Here is a 14,185-nt window from a genome sequence, read left to right as displayed (position 1 = left end):
CGTCGTGGCTGGGCACTGCTGACAGACGGGACAAACTTTGGCTTTCTTCTGCTGCTGATTAAAGAAGTGCAACGGGAGTGTGGGGGGAAACAGAGGACAGACGCCTCCGCCACTCGCACACGTCCGCCACAGGCGAGATCTGAACAGTCACAAGTGGTTGCATTTCATCAAATGTAACAAGCATCAAATAAGTTTAGAATAAAAGTTGCATTGAAATGTACCAAAAGGAGACAGTTAAAAAAAAAACAGGATGATTTTTATTGCTTTCTTCTCATGAAACAATGGTTAAAAATTCAGTTCAGAATATCTGAACATAAAGAGATTTCAAAGGTAAACCATAACCACAAGTTTTTCCAACCTTTGAGAATGACTCTAAAGATTATTTTTCCTCAATAGGTTCACATTCAACATTTTTAACAACTTAAAATCCTAAGAATGACATGTGAAGCATAGACACTAATGTGTCCTTAAATAAAACTAAAAATGCGACATCATACAAAAAAAGGTGGTCCCCAAAAAAACTAAATAAAAGTGGAAGAAGTAAACCTCAGAGTGCACAGATTTATAGGGAAATATAATAACTAACTGTCCCAGCTTGAAAGGAAGAACAGCCTCAAGACAGAGGGTGTTAGCTCGACGCTGCCCCCTGCTGGTCACCCCAACAGAGAATTAGAACCCGCTGACAGCAGCAAAGTCAAACGGTGCAATAGGATCACCAACATGTTGATGAGATAGTGGATTACATTTGAGTGGATTTTAAGTACAAAAAAATAGGAATGCATGGATTGATGGTCACATTTGGTTTCTGAAAACATTCAAGCTATATTCAGCATCCACTCAATGTCTAACAGAGTAATGAGAAGAAGAAAAAGACTTCACAGAAAGAATACAGTTAATTTGGAAAGTACTTTTGGCATCGTTTAAAGTGTCTCTTTGCTTTGCTTGTATTGCACTTCCCCTCAAAAACTCCTAATAATTCAATGTGATTTCTCAAAAAGCAGAAATTCCTCAGAGTGATTGTCATGCTGCGATTAAAGTCTAAAGTTTCATTTTTACACCTGATAGTCACTTTCGGATTCAATAAGGTTACCGTCAGATACTATATGAAGTATAAACCCTGCTCAGTGACACATCGCCACGGAAAATGATCTTGATTCTAGTAGACCGATTTGGTAAAGGAACTCACAGTCTTGTACTCGACTCAGATATTCCCTGTGTATTCTGCGGATCTACAGATTGCATCTTGTGTCCTTGTTGTGCACAAGACAGTCTTCCTCTAGTGCGTCAACACTGGTATGGACTGAACCGTCAAACATAAGATTCTCAGCTTTAAAATGATGATAAAACCTTGGAGAGTAAAATGTGAGGAATAAATAGTGAGCATTCAATCGGCCTGCAGCAGGAAGAGGAAGTTATGTCACAGTTGCAATGTGATATTTGTAAATAACTGCTGAATGTCACATGTGACGAAACAGTAATGGTTCCACTTGATCCTCTCTAATTTGGCTCCGTCACCATCCACGATGGCAGCACAGCCCGTCTGGTTTTAATTCTCTTTTTTCCTTGATCCCGTTGAAACCATGACTCGGCTATCCACCTGCGGCAGTGCTTGTCCCTGCAGTCGAATAACGTAATAAAACTGGACCCTGTCTCAAAGTTCACTCAATAGTTTTACGCAGAGTTCTCCGGGACGTCAGACAGATTGTCACCTTTTCCCTTCATTGTGCATGCTGCAACCCAACCCATGTACCGACTGGCAAATGGAATACATTGCAGATGCCTTCAATTCAAGGCGCTCCACTTGAAGTGGCTAAGATACTAAAATAGGTAAGGCAGTGCCAAGGGGAAAGTCACTGGATTTTAGACAGTCCACTGGCCAGCAGGAGTCTGAATGGGACCGTGGAGCGTGACACAGTTAAAGGCAGCCTGTGGAGACCTGCAAAAAAAGAAGGAAAGAAAGCGAAAGGATCATCACATCATGCATAATCACAAGGTGGAGCACGAAACTTGCAAAGCTAAGTAAAATAATGATTTACATCAAATCCATGTCTATTTATAACAGAACAAAAGTGAATTGGGAGGCAATGGGAAAGTGCAGGAGAGCTGCCATGGTGCAGAGATGCTATCTGTACTGCAAGGAAGGGAACTGTGTGTGTGTGTGTGTGCGTGTGTGTCCAGGCTCTTGTTTGTGTTGGGTGGAGGGCTGAGTGCTGTGAGGGGTCCAGGGCGGTGTGCATGAAGATCCCCAAGGGGACTGAATCTCCTCTTGTCCCAATACACTTTCCTGAAAGAATTGTGTTCTTTCTATCTGAGGAAGAGAGACCAGCCCAGAAGGGAAACGGGGCCAAATGTGGGAAACGGCAAGACACAGCCGACCAGAATGTAATACATTTCAGTACTACCGTACGCTGCGTGCGTACAGTAAGCTTCACAATAAAACACAAATGAAGGACTGACTGACCAAAGGCACGAATGAGCTCTCTCTGCACTGCCCAGGTGACTGTCTGGATCAGGGAGGCAGAGGTGAGGCCAGCAAACAGCATGTTGTACAGGAAGACGATGTAAAAATTCCCAAGCCAGTTATGCCGTCCGAAGTCTCCCAGCAGATCAAAGCGGGTGATCCCTGGAAGAGAAGAGTTCCTTTAACTCTCCACGCATGCCTCATCGGTTAATGACATACAATCGCCCCCTTGTGGAGTTTACTCAAACCGCATGTAAAATGTTTATCATAAATTAGACAGAGATTTGCTAGCTATTGATTAAGAGTTCCAATTTAATTGTAATGGGGCACATTATAAATTCAAATGTCAAAATATACTCTTTTTGACATTACTATATAATGAGATCTATCTGGCTTCAGAGAGAAAAGCAAGTCTGTCGTTTCAGAGATTTAGCGCATTACAGGATAGCAGAGTGAATAATCTCAAAAGGTTAAAAGATCATCACCTGGATCCATAAATCTTTTCAAGGAATTCTTTACCATTGTTATGGAACGACAAGAATTTTGCTTCTGACATTACGCCTACGATGCCTGGATAATAATTAAAAAAAGTAACAATGGAACCACATTTCCAAGTGTGATCCACATCCAGCTAGGATTCTGTGGATCCAGAATATTTAGATTTATATGGCTCATTGAAAATTAATAATCAATAACAACAAATATTAGCCGAAACCAACCTGACAGACGTCAAATTTGAAAGATCAAAAAAGTTAAACTATATCCCGAAGAAAACCAACATCAGTGACGTTTCTGTTTCTGTCATAACAATCAAATTATTCCAAAAGTGATTCCACATCCTAAAAGGTACGTTTCCCCTGCCATAAAGCAGGGTTGTCCTTTTTGAAGCGGAGTCAGACGCAATCGACAAGATGGAACTTAAACAGGACAAGCTGCGTGGAATTACAACAGATGGGCTTCCGGCTATTACAGGAGAACGCATGAGAATGGATTCAATGATGAGCACCAAACTGGGATCAGGAAATGGCGCTAGTATTGTCACGTCCTTACCAAGCGTGCGTGAAAACACAGGCAGTGCTGAGCTCAGGATAAGCAGTGACATGCAGTTCGCAATGATCTGTAAAATAACAAAATAAAAGAAGGGTTACTACGAGGATGAGCACAGAACACTAATAAAGGGCGTAATAAATGTAAAGGTTAGCCGCCAGATACCTGTGTGACGTTGGTGTCCTTTGCACGAGGAAGGAGACCAGTGAAAAGGGGAGAACTGTAAAAACCCACTAACGAGGACACCATCAGGTAGCTAAACGTCACATTAAGGACAACACAGAAATCAGTCAACAACAACATCACACCCACACAACAAGCAGCCAGTAAGTGGCTGCGTTAGGCTTGAGAGATGACAACCTGCAGGTGAACACACCTACAGGTAAATGGGATCAAAAGGATACAGGATGAGGACTACTTGAACAGCAGCCCCCAGTGAACCAAACATGGAGAAGGAGGCCATCCCCAGGTGGGGGTCCTCAAGTGAAAGAAAAATAGGCATCATCAGTAGAGACAAATGATTGATGGGGGGGGGGGGGCAGCAGGCATGCAATGCTCACCTCCATTCCTCTGGGCAAAGCCGTCTCATCCAGGAGCAGCTCCAACACATTGAAGCAGACCATCAGTACACACATCACCTGCAAAGGTAATCAAAATTATTACACAACAATGCTAGTCAACGAGGGATTTTATTTTATTTTTAATATGCACAGACACACACACACACACACACACACTGCAGAACACAGCGAGTACCGTCAACGCAAGGAGCACAAGCATGGCCAGCGGATAGCCCAAGTTTCTCTGCCATGGAGAGGCTTTCCGACGCGATTCTGGAAGGAAATCCCGGGGGGAAAAAAATCGAAAGTAGCAGCTACAATAAATAAATAAAAAGGAACATGGCAACACAAAGAAGGCCAGCATTAAACCGCGTGTTTCGTCAGTCTTACCCAGAGCGATGCGCTTGCTCTGAACCGTTTGGTAATCTTTTTTCATTGCATCCACATTCAGCTTGACCCAGCACGATGTCCTGCCAGCTGCAACCAGATGACGCAGGATAGAGATAAAAGGTCATTCACTTCAAAGCGAATCATCAGAAAATGGTAACGGAGGGCGTTTACGGGGGCACGCTCACAGTTCAGTTTCCTGCAGAGCGAGTCTTCCTCAAATGAGGTGCAGCTTAAAATATCTTCCACATCTTCCAACAGCTGGGGGGTGGGGGGGCACAAATCAGTTTGCAAACCGCATTTTGCAGCCAGACCTATTCATGTAGAGTCTGGTCTGTGTGTTATTCCAGCCCCCTGGGTCCGCTACTCACCCGTGGTTTGACCAATAAGCTGCCGGTTACACTGAACATTCGGGACAACCCGAAGGGAGTGCACACTGGGAGAAACACACGAATGTGATGTGCAAGTCATACGCCACACTTCAGAGCCGCTCAAGTGAATGTGGTTGCTTTAAACTTACATAAAAGCAGCACAGTTCCAAACAGAGAGATGCCAGAGTACAAGTACGGAAGGTAATACTCCCACAAGTCTGAAATCCAGAAGAGGGGAGTGTAAGCAACAATGTGAAGACGACATTTCAACCAGCCCAAACACAAAAAATATACAACAAATGCATCAGTTATGACACATCCTCCCTTCCTTGGGGGGTCCAGACTGCTGTATATTGCTTCAGATGTTACATCTAAAGACCACCCTTTAGAGAACCCTTAAAAACACTCATATTCTAACATTTGCACAAAAATCAAAATATTTAATGGAGGAATTACTTGTGTTTGATTTACGAGTCGGGAAAGCAAATACAATTTGCTCCAGACAAAATACAACCCTCAGAGAAGGACTGCCTGATCATTATTGTCACAATCATTTAATCTTTTATCTGAATAACGATCAATGAATTATTTATATTTACACTGCCTGCATAAATATGTACTGCAAACATAACAAAGTGGTGACAGCTGAGATTTAAACACCTATACAATACTTCCTTACTTTTTGATGTCATGTGTTGCACATGTTGGGCACCACAGGCTATAGTTAAAGGGAATTTTCTTTTGTCATCTATTTTAATTAGCTGTTTGTACCTGATGTGTACTACTATTAAAAAAAAAAATAAAAAAAAAACTGCAACGAGCTAGAGTACAGTTAGGCCTGGGGATTATTTTCAAATATTTTAATCTATATACTTCAGTCAGCTAAAATGACATATTTTGAAATAACTAAAAATTAAATTAGTGTAATTCCACAAAACTCAGAAGGCCCAACTACGCATGATGATTAATATATCTGTGAAGTTTGGTGCAGTTAGTGTGTATAGTTTGTGAAACGCTCCGGACAAAGCACCATTATGGATAAACAGACTTCTGATGACTAAAAATTAAAACCAGGCATCACCGAGGGCGCTATAATTCAAGTGGCTCACCGTAGAGGCTCTTCCTGGCTATATTGTCATGGAGGATAGCCGACGCCACCCACACAATGCCCAGAACAAGCAGCGCCAGCAGTAACAGGAGTACTACCGCTTCATATACTCGTGCCATAACCCCCTTCAGGAAACAAAACAGCTCTCATTCACCCACTGATATTATGAATTTGTATGCATGTTTTTATTAAGCGAGCATCTCGAGCCACCATTCGTGAGGGGATGAGAAGAAAAAAAACCCTGCTACCTTTTTTGACCCTGCAAATCCCTCCGACTCAGTGAAGAAGTAGGCGAACGGCATCAGGAAGACCAGGGACAGATTGGAGAAAAGGAAAACGAGATTCCACAAGCCTAATGAGAGAGAGAGAGCGAAAGAGACGTGTCAAAAGCAAGTTGTCAATGAAAAGACGCACACAATACACAAGACATGCAGAGAGGGATTTGGGCAGTACCACTGTACGCCACTAGGAGGCACAGTTATGCCAAGCTATGTAGAATAAAGTGACGCCCAACAAATCACACAGACAACACTAATAAACACAAGCGTGCAGCAACTAGAGTGGATTCAAACATTTGGTTTACTTTGGGGGTTCAAAACTATTGACTTTACCTTTTACCAAGTTTTTAATTAAATACCAAGAAGCAACAGCTAGAAAACAGAAGAACATCTAGGAACCCCCCAGAAACACACAAAAAACCTATGAATACACACAGCAGCACTGTCCACAATAATGATCACTTTGGACACAGGCCTGCACCATATTGATTAGGAGGTTATTATCAGTGACCCAAAAGCACATTTAGATTGTTGTTCGACAGGTTTTCCACAGTTGTTAGCGGTTTATTGTTGAGAGCTAATTAAAGATGTACCATGGATAAGAGATCCATTGAGCCACTGCATGTAGTAGCTCTGTGGGAAGGTGAGCAACACCTCATTGGACAAAATAGAGATGGGGAGAAGGAGCACAGCGCACACTGCAACAGACAGAGTGAACGTACACAGCCACAGCCTGGAGGAAGAGAGAGAGAAGCAGTCAGTGATGTCCTTTTCGTTTGTTTCTAATCAAACAACACATCTGGGTGAAAGGCTAGGATAAGGTAATGCAGTGCCAGCACGTGGGGGGGGGGGGGGCAAAGGGCACAGTGACACCGACGTGCCTCCATCCTGGCCAACCGCTACATAACAACATACTTGCACAAAAAAAAGAGCCATAAAACTACAGCTTCTGGCGTTCTGACGCTACAAGGCACGTTGAATTTAAGGTACATGCTCAACTAGTCACAAGAGTACTAATCAGATACCGGGAGAGAGGAAGAACGCTGTGGGTCAGTCGATCATTGAATTTTAAATTCGATCACTCACGCTATTTTATTGACTGTGGCATCTTCAACGTCATCTGAAAAAGAGAAGAGAAAAATGCAGGATTATAAATTATGTTGTGGTGAGCAAGGACGGTTCTGTTAGGAGGACAGTTTAATAATAAATTTAAAAAAAGAGCAAAGTCTGTCAGTCATTATAATAAGGTGAACCGTGACGAGTACAAACCAGTTCTGGACTTCAACGACAAAAGTAGCTCCTGTGAACGTCATTGCACAATTATCTTTGTGCTAAAGGGCACAAGCGTTCCTTTGCTGTTGCTACAGACAGTTTATGACAGTATACTAATGCTTAGTGTCATGCCAAAAAACCATGCATGTGGTTTCAATAGTGACCGGTTATTGGATGGATTATGTAACTGCCGGACCAGCCCACTGCTGCAGAGGGATCTGCAGCACAAACGTAATTCCATAGTTCAGTTTTGTTGTTGTTCTGTCTGCATGGGGATATTAATCTGAAAAGATAATAGTCATGAGCAAAGGAGGCCGGTTTCCTCACAGTTCTCACAAGAATTACGTTTATCCAGCGTATGTGGCAATCGTAAAATAATAAAATAAGAGTTATCACGTAAATGGTCTTTGTGATCGCGTTGATCATGCATATTTTATTTACATCGTTCCTAGTTTCGAAAACAAAAGCCATTAAACGCAGTAAGAGTTCACCCCAAATGAAGCCACTTTCATCACACTGGCTGTATTTGAGCGTGGAAAAATCTGATCAGATCAAAATGAAATGTTTATTGAGCAAGCTGCAACTCAAAAGCACAAGTCTGTTTTTACAGCAGCAACATTCCACAAGTCTCCTCCACCCCGATCCACATGGACACTGCAGGAAGAGGTGGGTAACGTCACGTAACACATTACCCATCCATGGATTGGTTCGCCTTAACGTTGCACCATAGGGTGAACATATGCATGTACGTAACCTTAGTTAATATATGCATTTACTAATGGTATATACATATATATGCAAAAAAAAAAAAAAAATGAATGGGACGTTGGGAAAAGTATGTGATAACATTTCCTATTAAGACCTGATTGTCCCCATTGGGGATCCATCTACCACTTTCTGACTCCAAATCAAATGATAATTTTAAAATAAACCGTGTTAGAAATGTGTCTGACGTAACGTGTGGGAAGAAGAGCAAATTCTGATGTGATCACTGCCTGTTGGCAGTTAAAAATTCCCCTCTCCGCATTTCTCCATGAACCTTTAATAGGAAACTTTCTCTCAGAGCAGTCTTTGTTTTTGTGCTTATTAAAATCTAGGAAGGGGATATTATGAAACTCACCTGTGACAAACTCTGCTGCTTTCTTGAAATGGGTAAGTATGAGGTAGGACACGATGTAAAGGCATGTAAACAGGAGCACGCAAATCTGCAGGGGACACAGAACAGTTATTTGGCTATTTTTTTTAACTTGCATCACTTAAGCATGTATCCAGAATAGACATGTCATCTCTTTAACGTTTTTAGCAGCTAATCAGAAATAGATAATACCACCTTGTAAGCAAGACGTTCTGTCCACTCTAACCAATAAGCAATCCATTGATCCTTATGGAACATTGCAATTTTTCAAGCAGATAATTTTGGAGAGAAGTCAAATTTGGCACATAAATGAATAAGCAGATTTTCAACTAAAATATGATCAGAACAGCAAATCAATAGTATTGTTTTTAATTATCACAAAGTAGTTAAGTTTTAAAACCCCTATAAATTTAAACAGTCTGGATTCCTTGGATCCAGATAAAGCTATAATGTCTGCTAGCTGTAAAGGCAATATCAATTAGTTTTTATTCACACATATAATCTAAGAAGTTATCCCAATATGAATACAATGAAATAAACAAGTATCTGGATGATGATGTCAAATCCAATGGATTCATCTGTGGGCCATGTCTTATTTTTTTTAAAATACATTTTAAAGTAATCCTATGAAAAGAGGAAGACAGATGGCCAAACAAACCAATGAATGTTAGCATAATGATTGAGTACTTGATTCAAACACACAACAAACACAATGGGTTTTTGTTTTTTTTGCTACAACGCGATGATGCAAAACCATTCACAATTTTTCCAGGAGTAAGAGCGACAGATTGATCTTGAAGATGATTTCTTATTCAAACAAAAGAGTGAACTCGGGGACAGTGATGACCTTGGACGGATTAGGGTCGCGCGAAAGAAAGAAGGGTTAATACCAGCGACCGACACCCCCCATACGGCTTGTAAAGATTACCGTCAGACACTAACCCAAATCTAGCAACAGAATTAAGGTCAACGTATTCATCAAGAAATACATAGTCCTCGAAGCTTTAGACATTTCACCCAAAGTAAATACATGCAAGATGATTCTATACAACAGGAGAGAACAGTCACTTGCATGAGATTAAAAAAAAAAACACATCTTAATGTAATGAAAATGTATGGACCCCCGTCCAGAATGAACAGCCTGCAAAAAGCTCATCACTTATTAGAAACGCACCGGAATGTCTCATCTTAAGAAGGAAACTGGTGGACACATCGGTTTACAATGACAATTTTAAGTTTGAAGAATGAAAAAAGTTTGAAAGAAGGGAAAGTATGAATGAACGTCTGCAAGTCACATTGGGAGTTACGAATAGGAGCTTTCCTCCACCAAGTGGAAATGAAGACACTAAAATTATTTGGACAGAGAACTGGACATAAATAAAAAGCCTTCACAGCAGAAAACACACCTTTCTGGAATCAGCCAACAACTGTGTGTGTTGGTGCATTCGGTTGTGGCTGCTTGAAAGGCATATCAATCGATGGGCGTTACGAAACCAGCATCTAGTGACAACAGAACAATGCCGCTGGAAATTTAAAAAGAATCTCTTTGGCAACAGAGGAGTGTAATGCCTGAGTGAGAGATGAAAGGAAAGTCAACAGGAGCGCAACTCTGTTGGAAATATTTGCATGGCAGCTCAGAGATACGTGGACGAGGAAGGTAGCTATGATGCAGGTAGAAGTTACGCCCCGAGCTAACAACAACTGCAATAGTGACAACATACTAGAGCGATACAATGCCAAACAAATAAGAACTGTTAAAATAACAAACTTGGTGTTTCTAGCTTTGTTATCCGTTTGATAGTAATTGTTGCTCGGCCAAGAAATCGGAAAGAAACTGGACACATTCCAGCATAACTTGCAGTAATGATTTGCTTAGACCTTCCTAACAGAGCGACATTATGGCTATCGATATACAGAATAAAATAATATTGCAGTTAATATTTGAGAAACAAGGATTTACTGTCAAAGTGTGAATGATCATTAATAAGAACACCATCGCAAACGAGAATGGACTATACAGACAAACCAATCAGCGCAGCCTGCATATAATCAATAATGCTGAGCGATTTAGTAACACTATGAAAAGCAGGCGGCAAAGGTGGGTGTGGGTTGAGACAATGCTGCATGAGAAGAATACAAACGCAGTCACGGCATGAGGGGCTGCATTTGTATGACTGAACACAGGCGAGGGTTTAAAATAATTTAGAATCCAGGGGATATTTGTCTGCTCAATTTCTGGAGCATCATCAAACAATGCATGTCTGCCATCATTTAGATGCAAGAGAACAGGCTGGACGCAACCCATTCAAGATTTAATCCACAGCTGGAATTAACTTCAAACGCCATCTTTATCTAAAGAAAAGTGGACAGCTTTGTATTTTAGGTCAAGAGGCATCATTCAATATTTGATCATTTAGTGAGACAACTAGCAACAGCTGCAAATCCAGTTTGTTGGTTGAGTCATGAGGACAAAACAATGAATGAAAAATGGATGATTAAAAAAAAATACAAATCAAGTGAGAAGAATTTGTGTTTCGCTGTCGCTCTGTAACAAGTCCAGCCGGCAGAGCACACAATATTAAACAAGGCAAATTAACAGTAACACAACAAGCTGACATTTTGTGATGCTCGATACAAATGGGAAAACTGCCCAGTCCTCATTTTCCAAGGCTGATTTTCAATGAAGGTTTATTAATCATCAATACTTGTTGATCTTCCACCACACTGAATACACACTTTTAAGAGCTCTACAAATTGAATGCAAAAACCTAACAAAAATATGTTTTAATTGTGACCTGCATGTTAGCCTGGTATAATTTCTGCCAAATTATCGCTATTATCTATTCCTAAATTTTAAATAAAAACACTTGCGTGGATCTGACACCAGCTAATACTGCAGTTTCTTGTAATATGATGGATGCGCTTACACGTGCCAAAAATAGTTCCTTTGTTTGACGAGGATGTCAGGTAGATCGGTATCTCGATATGTTGACTTGGCAAGAGATCTTTCCAACCTACACAAACTTTGTTTGTGTAGCAGTTTGACCTCGATAAAGTGAATGCTCCATTTATTTATTTTTCCAGACATTATGTCCTTTCTAAATCACTCCAAAACAGAATCCCACACAACAAGTTGTGGGAATTTATTCAATCTTGGGAAATGAGCTTCCCATGTGACATTTGATTGTAACTTTTTAGGGTTAAAGGTCAGTATAATGTGACTTGCTGTACCTAATCTGCACTTTATGGCAAGTCTGAAGTTCAACAGATTGTTGGAGTTGGATAAAAGAGTAAATTAACGCGTCATTAAAAGTATAACGTTAGTCGCAGTGAAACTGTCCTCATAAAATGTCCAAATCATTGCAGAGAGAAAATAAAGCTCGCTCTGACATCCAGGTCAAAGGTCATCACAACCGGCCCAAGGCATTGACTGCGAAATAAAGTCAATGTAATAAAGTATAGTTTTATTTAAACACATACTGGCGGTCCAACCCTGGTGACTTTACGCACGAGTGTTAAACTATCCCCAAGTCACGCAAGAAACCAAAAAAACCCAAACTTTACTCGCTAAACTAGCACATGCAAATTAGGTGCCGTAACGAAAGGACGCATTTGTTAAATCGATCTGCATATTTGCGCATTGTGGCGGCCCGGCGTTACTCACGATGGTCTCCCGGACACGGTTGTGGAAAAGTTGCTCTCTAACCGACACGTCGTCCGTTTCCATCCTCCGAAAGCATAGCAGTATCCTCAGGCGTAAACGCGCGGAGGGGCGGGGGGGGGGGGAATTAAATGGTTTAAACACGTTTCATCCTCTTGTGGCTCCGGTCGCTCCCCCGCTGCTAACCGGAGTACCGGACCGGACTGCGCTCAGACAGCCGAGCTAACGTTTAGCTTCACCCAGCGCTGATAAACCAATAGGGGCGTGGTCCGGCAGGGGGCGGGGCCAGCCGCTCAGGGAGGGGCGCGAGGTATACAGATAAACAATAAAAATAATACATCGAGTACTCATCAGCAACGTTCCCTCTAAGGTGCGCTTGTGCGTAATTACGCACAGCTGATACGGTCTTCGCGCAGCTTAAATCCTACGTTGCGCCTTTGTAATCGTAGTTCCAGGACTCTCGCGGTCCCACAGTACTTGTTGTTGATTTTATCTGTTTTATTTGTTGATTTTATCGCTTGTTTTTATGTTATTTATTTTTATACTATTGTGCACTTTGAGATTTGCTTTCAAATGTAAAGTTCGTTTAAAATAAAATGTATTATTATGATGTTGCTCAAAGTTGTCCAAGGGACTGTTCAGGGAGTTTGTGTGTTTGCTCAGATGCATGAACAATTAGAGGGAACATTGTTCATCAGCCCAATCGACCACGAACAGCTTCCATATCTCAGTGCAACAGATGTGTTTTTACCAATAATAAGATTGGTAATAATAATAATAATAATAATGCCAATAACAATAATAATTTTATTTGAATGGCAACTTTACAAAATGAAGCTTTACAAGTGCTTTAAATTAAGAAATCTGCACAAAGTGATAAAAAAAAAAGTTAGAAAACATAAAAACGGAAAAAGCACAATAATTCTTGGATCTTCAGAATAAAATAGTCAAAAAAAATATGCAGAACAAATGAAGGCACTTTTTGAAGCATTTGTGTCAATTCAAAGCAGATCATTTCCTCACTGTCTCGGTTGATCAGGGGGACTGAAGGTTGCTCTGCAGCCACAGCGAGAGTTCACTGAAATGATCCAAAGTCCAACTGTTGCAATGATATGCAGCAACTTCGTGAACGGAAAGGACAGGATTGAAATTGTGTAAGTAAGTTATTATTTGACAAAATCAAGTAGACCAAGGTTTAAAATGAAGTTAAAAAAGTAAACCGGTTGAAGTGTCAGTCTCATACAGACTTTATATTACGTATGGATTTGCCTATTTTATAAAGAAAGGTTAGTGATTACCATTTCAATGTTTGACGTTCCGTAACATGACATGTTTTCACACAAGAACATGGAGACGCAGCTCACTGTAATCCCCGTAATGATTTAAGTGACAATGTCCATTATGAGCTAAGAATAATTTCATTGTATATAATTTATTTTAAAAGTCACGGATTGGGTGACAGAGATTAAATATCCCTTTGACTGTGCTGAACAAGAAACCAGCTGCACATGGATCATAGTGTCAGCTAGTGGAATGACACAGGTCTGCAATCAAATAGAAAAACTGATATAAGTGGACAGGAGCATGATGCAAAGTTAGTAAAATAGCTGTAATAAATCAATATGGCATTGTACAAAGTCGATTTGAAGATATATTAGCTTAATTCATTACAAACAGCAAAAATAGGTATGACAACGAGTATATCCTGAAATGTTAACAGAATAAACTCTTTGAAAAGTAATAAATTAAGGTAATGTATTTAAGAAAAACCTTTGCCAAGAACTCATAACGTCTCATAATGTTGACTTGGATTTAATTCTAGAGTTTTCTGTTTCTTCCGTTGCAGGCACTCATCACAATAGAGAAATACTCACCTGTCCCAGGAATGATCTACTGACACCGAAA

The 14,185-nt window shown here is 40.7% G+C and overlaps 1 protein-coding gene across 1 annotated transcript; it reads right to left on the bottom strand.

Annotated features, from left to right (window-relative positions):
* Positions 1-1,832: 1,832 nt before the first annotated feature.
* On the bottom strand, positions 1,833-12,346 carry lmbr1l (limb development membrane protein 1-like). Its single transcript, XM_068745720.1, has 17 exons — positions 12,284-12,346; positions 8,605-8,689; positions 7,299-7,332; positions 6,806-6,945; positions 6,183-6,286; positions 5,936-6,059; positions 4,976-5,044; positions 4,827-4,891; positions 4,644-4,716; positions 4,459-4,545; positions 4,265-4,341; positions 4,069-4,146; positions 3,913-3,986; positions 3,674-3,764; positions 3,512-3,578; positions 2,462-2,623; positions 1,833-1,936 (listed from the first exon to the last, which is right to left on the bottom strand). The coding sequence occupies exons 1-17, from the start codon at positions 12,344-12,346 to the stop codon at positions 1,851-1,853; spliced, it is 1,479 nt and encodes a 492-aa protein (XP_068601821.1). The 3' UTR covers positions 1,833-1,850.
* Positions 12,347-14,185: the final 1,839 nt, after the last annotated feature.

The sequence above is a fragment of the Brachionichthys hirsutus genome, chromosome 2 (assembly GCF_040956055.1).
Source record: "Brachionichthys hirsutus isolate HB-005 chromosome 2, CSIRO-AGI_Bhir_v1, whole genome shotgun sequence".
NCBI classification, from domain to species: Eukaryota; Metazoa; Chordata; class Actinopteri; order Lophiiformes; family Brachionichthyidae; genus Brachionichthys; species Brachionichthys hirsutus.
This window is presented reverse-complemented; position numbering and strand designations above follow the sequence as displayed.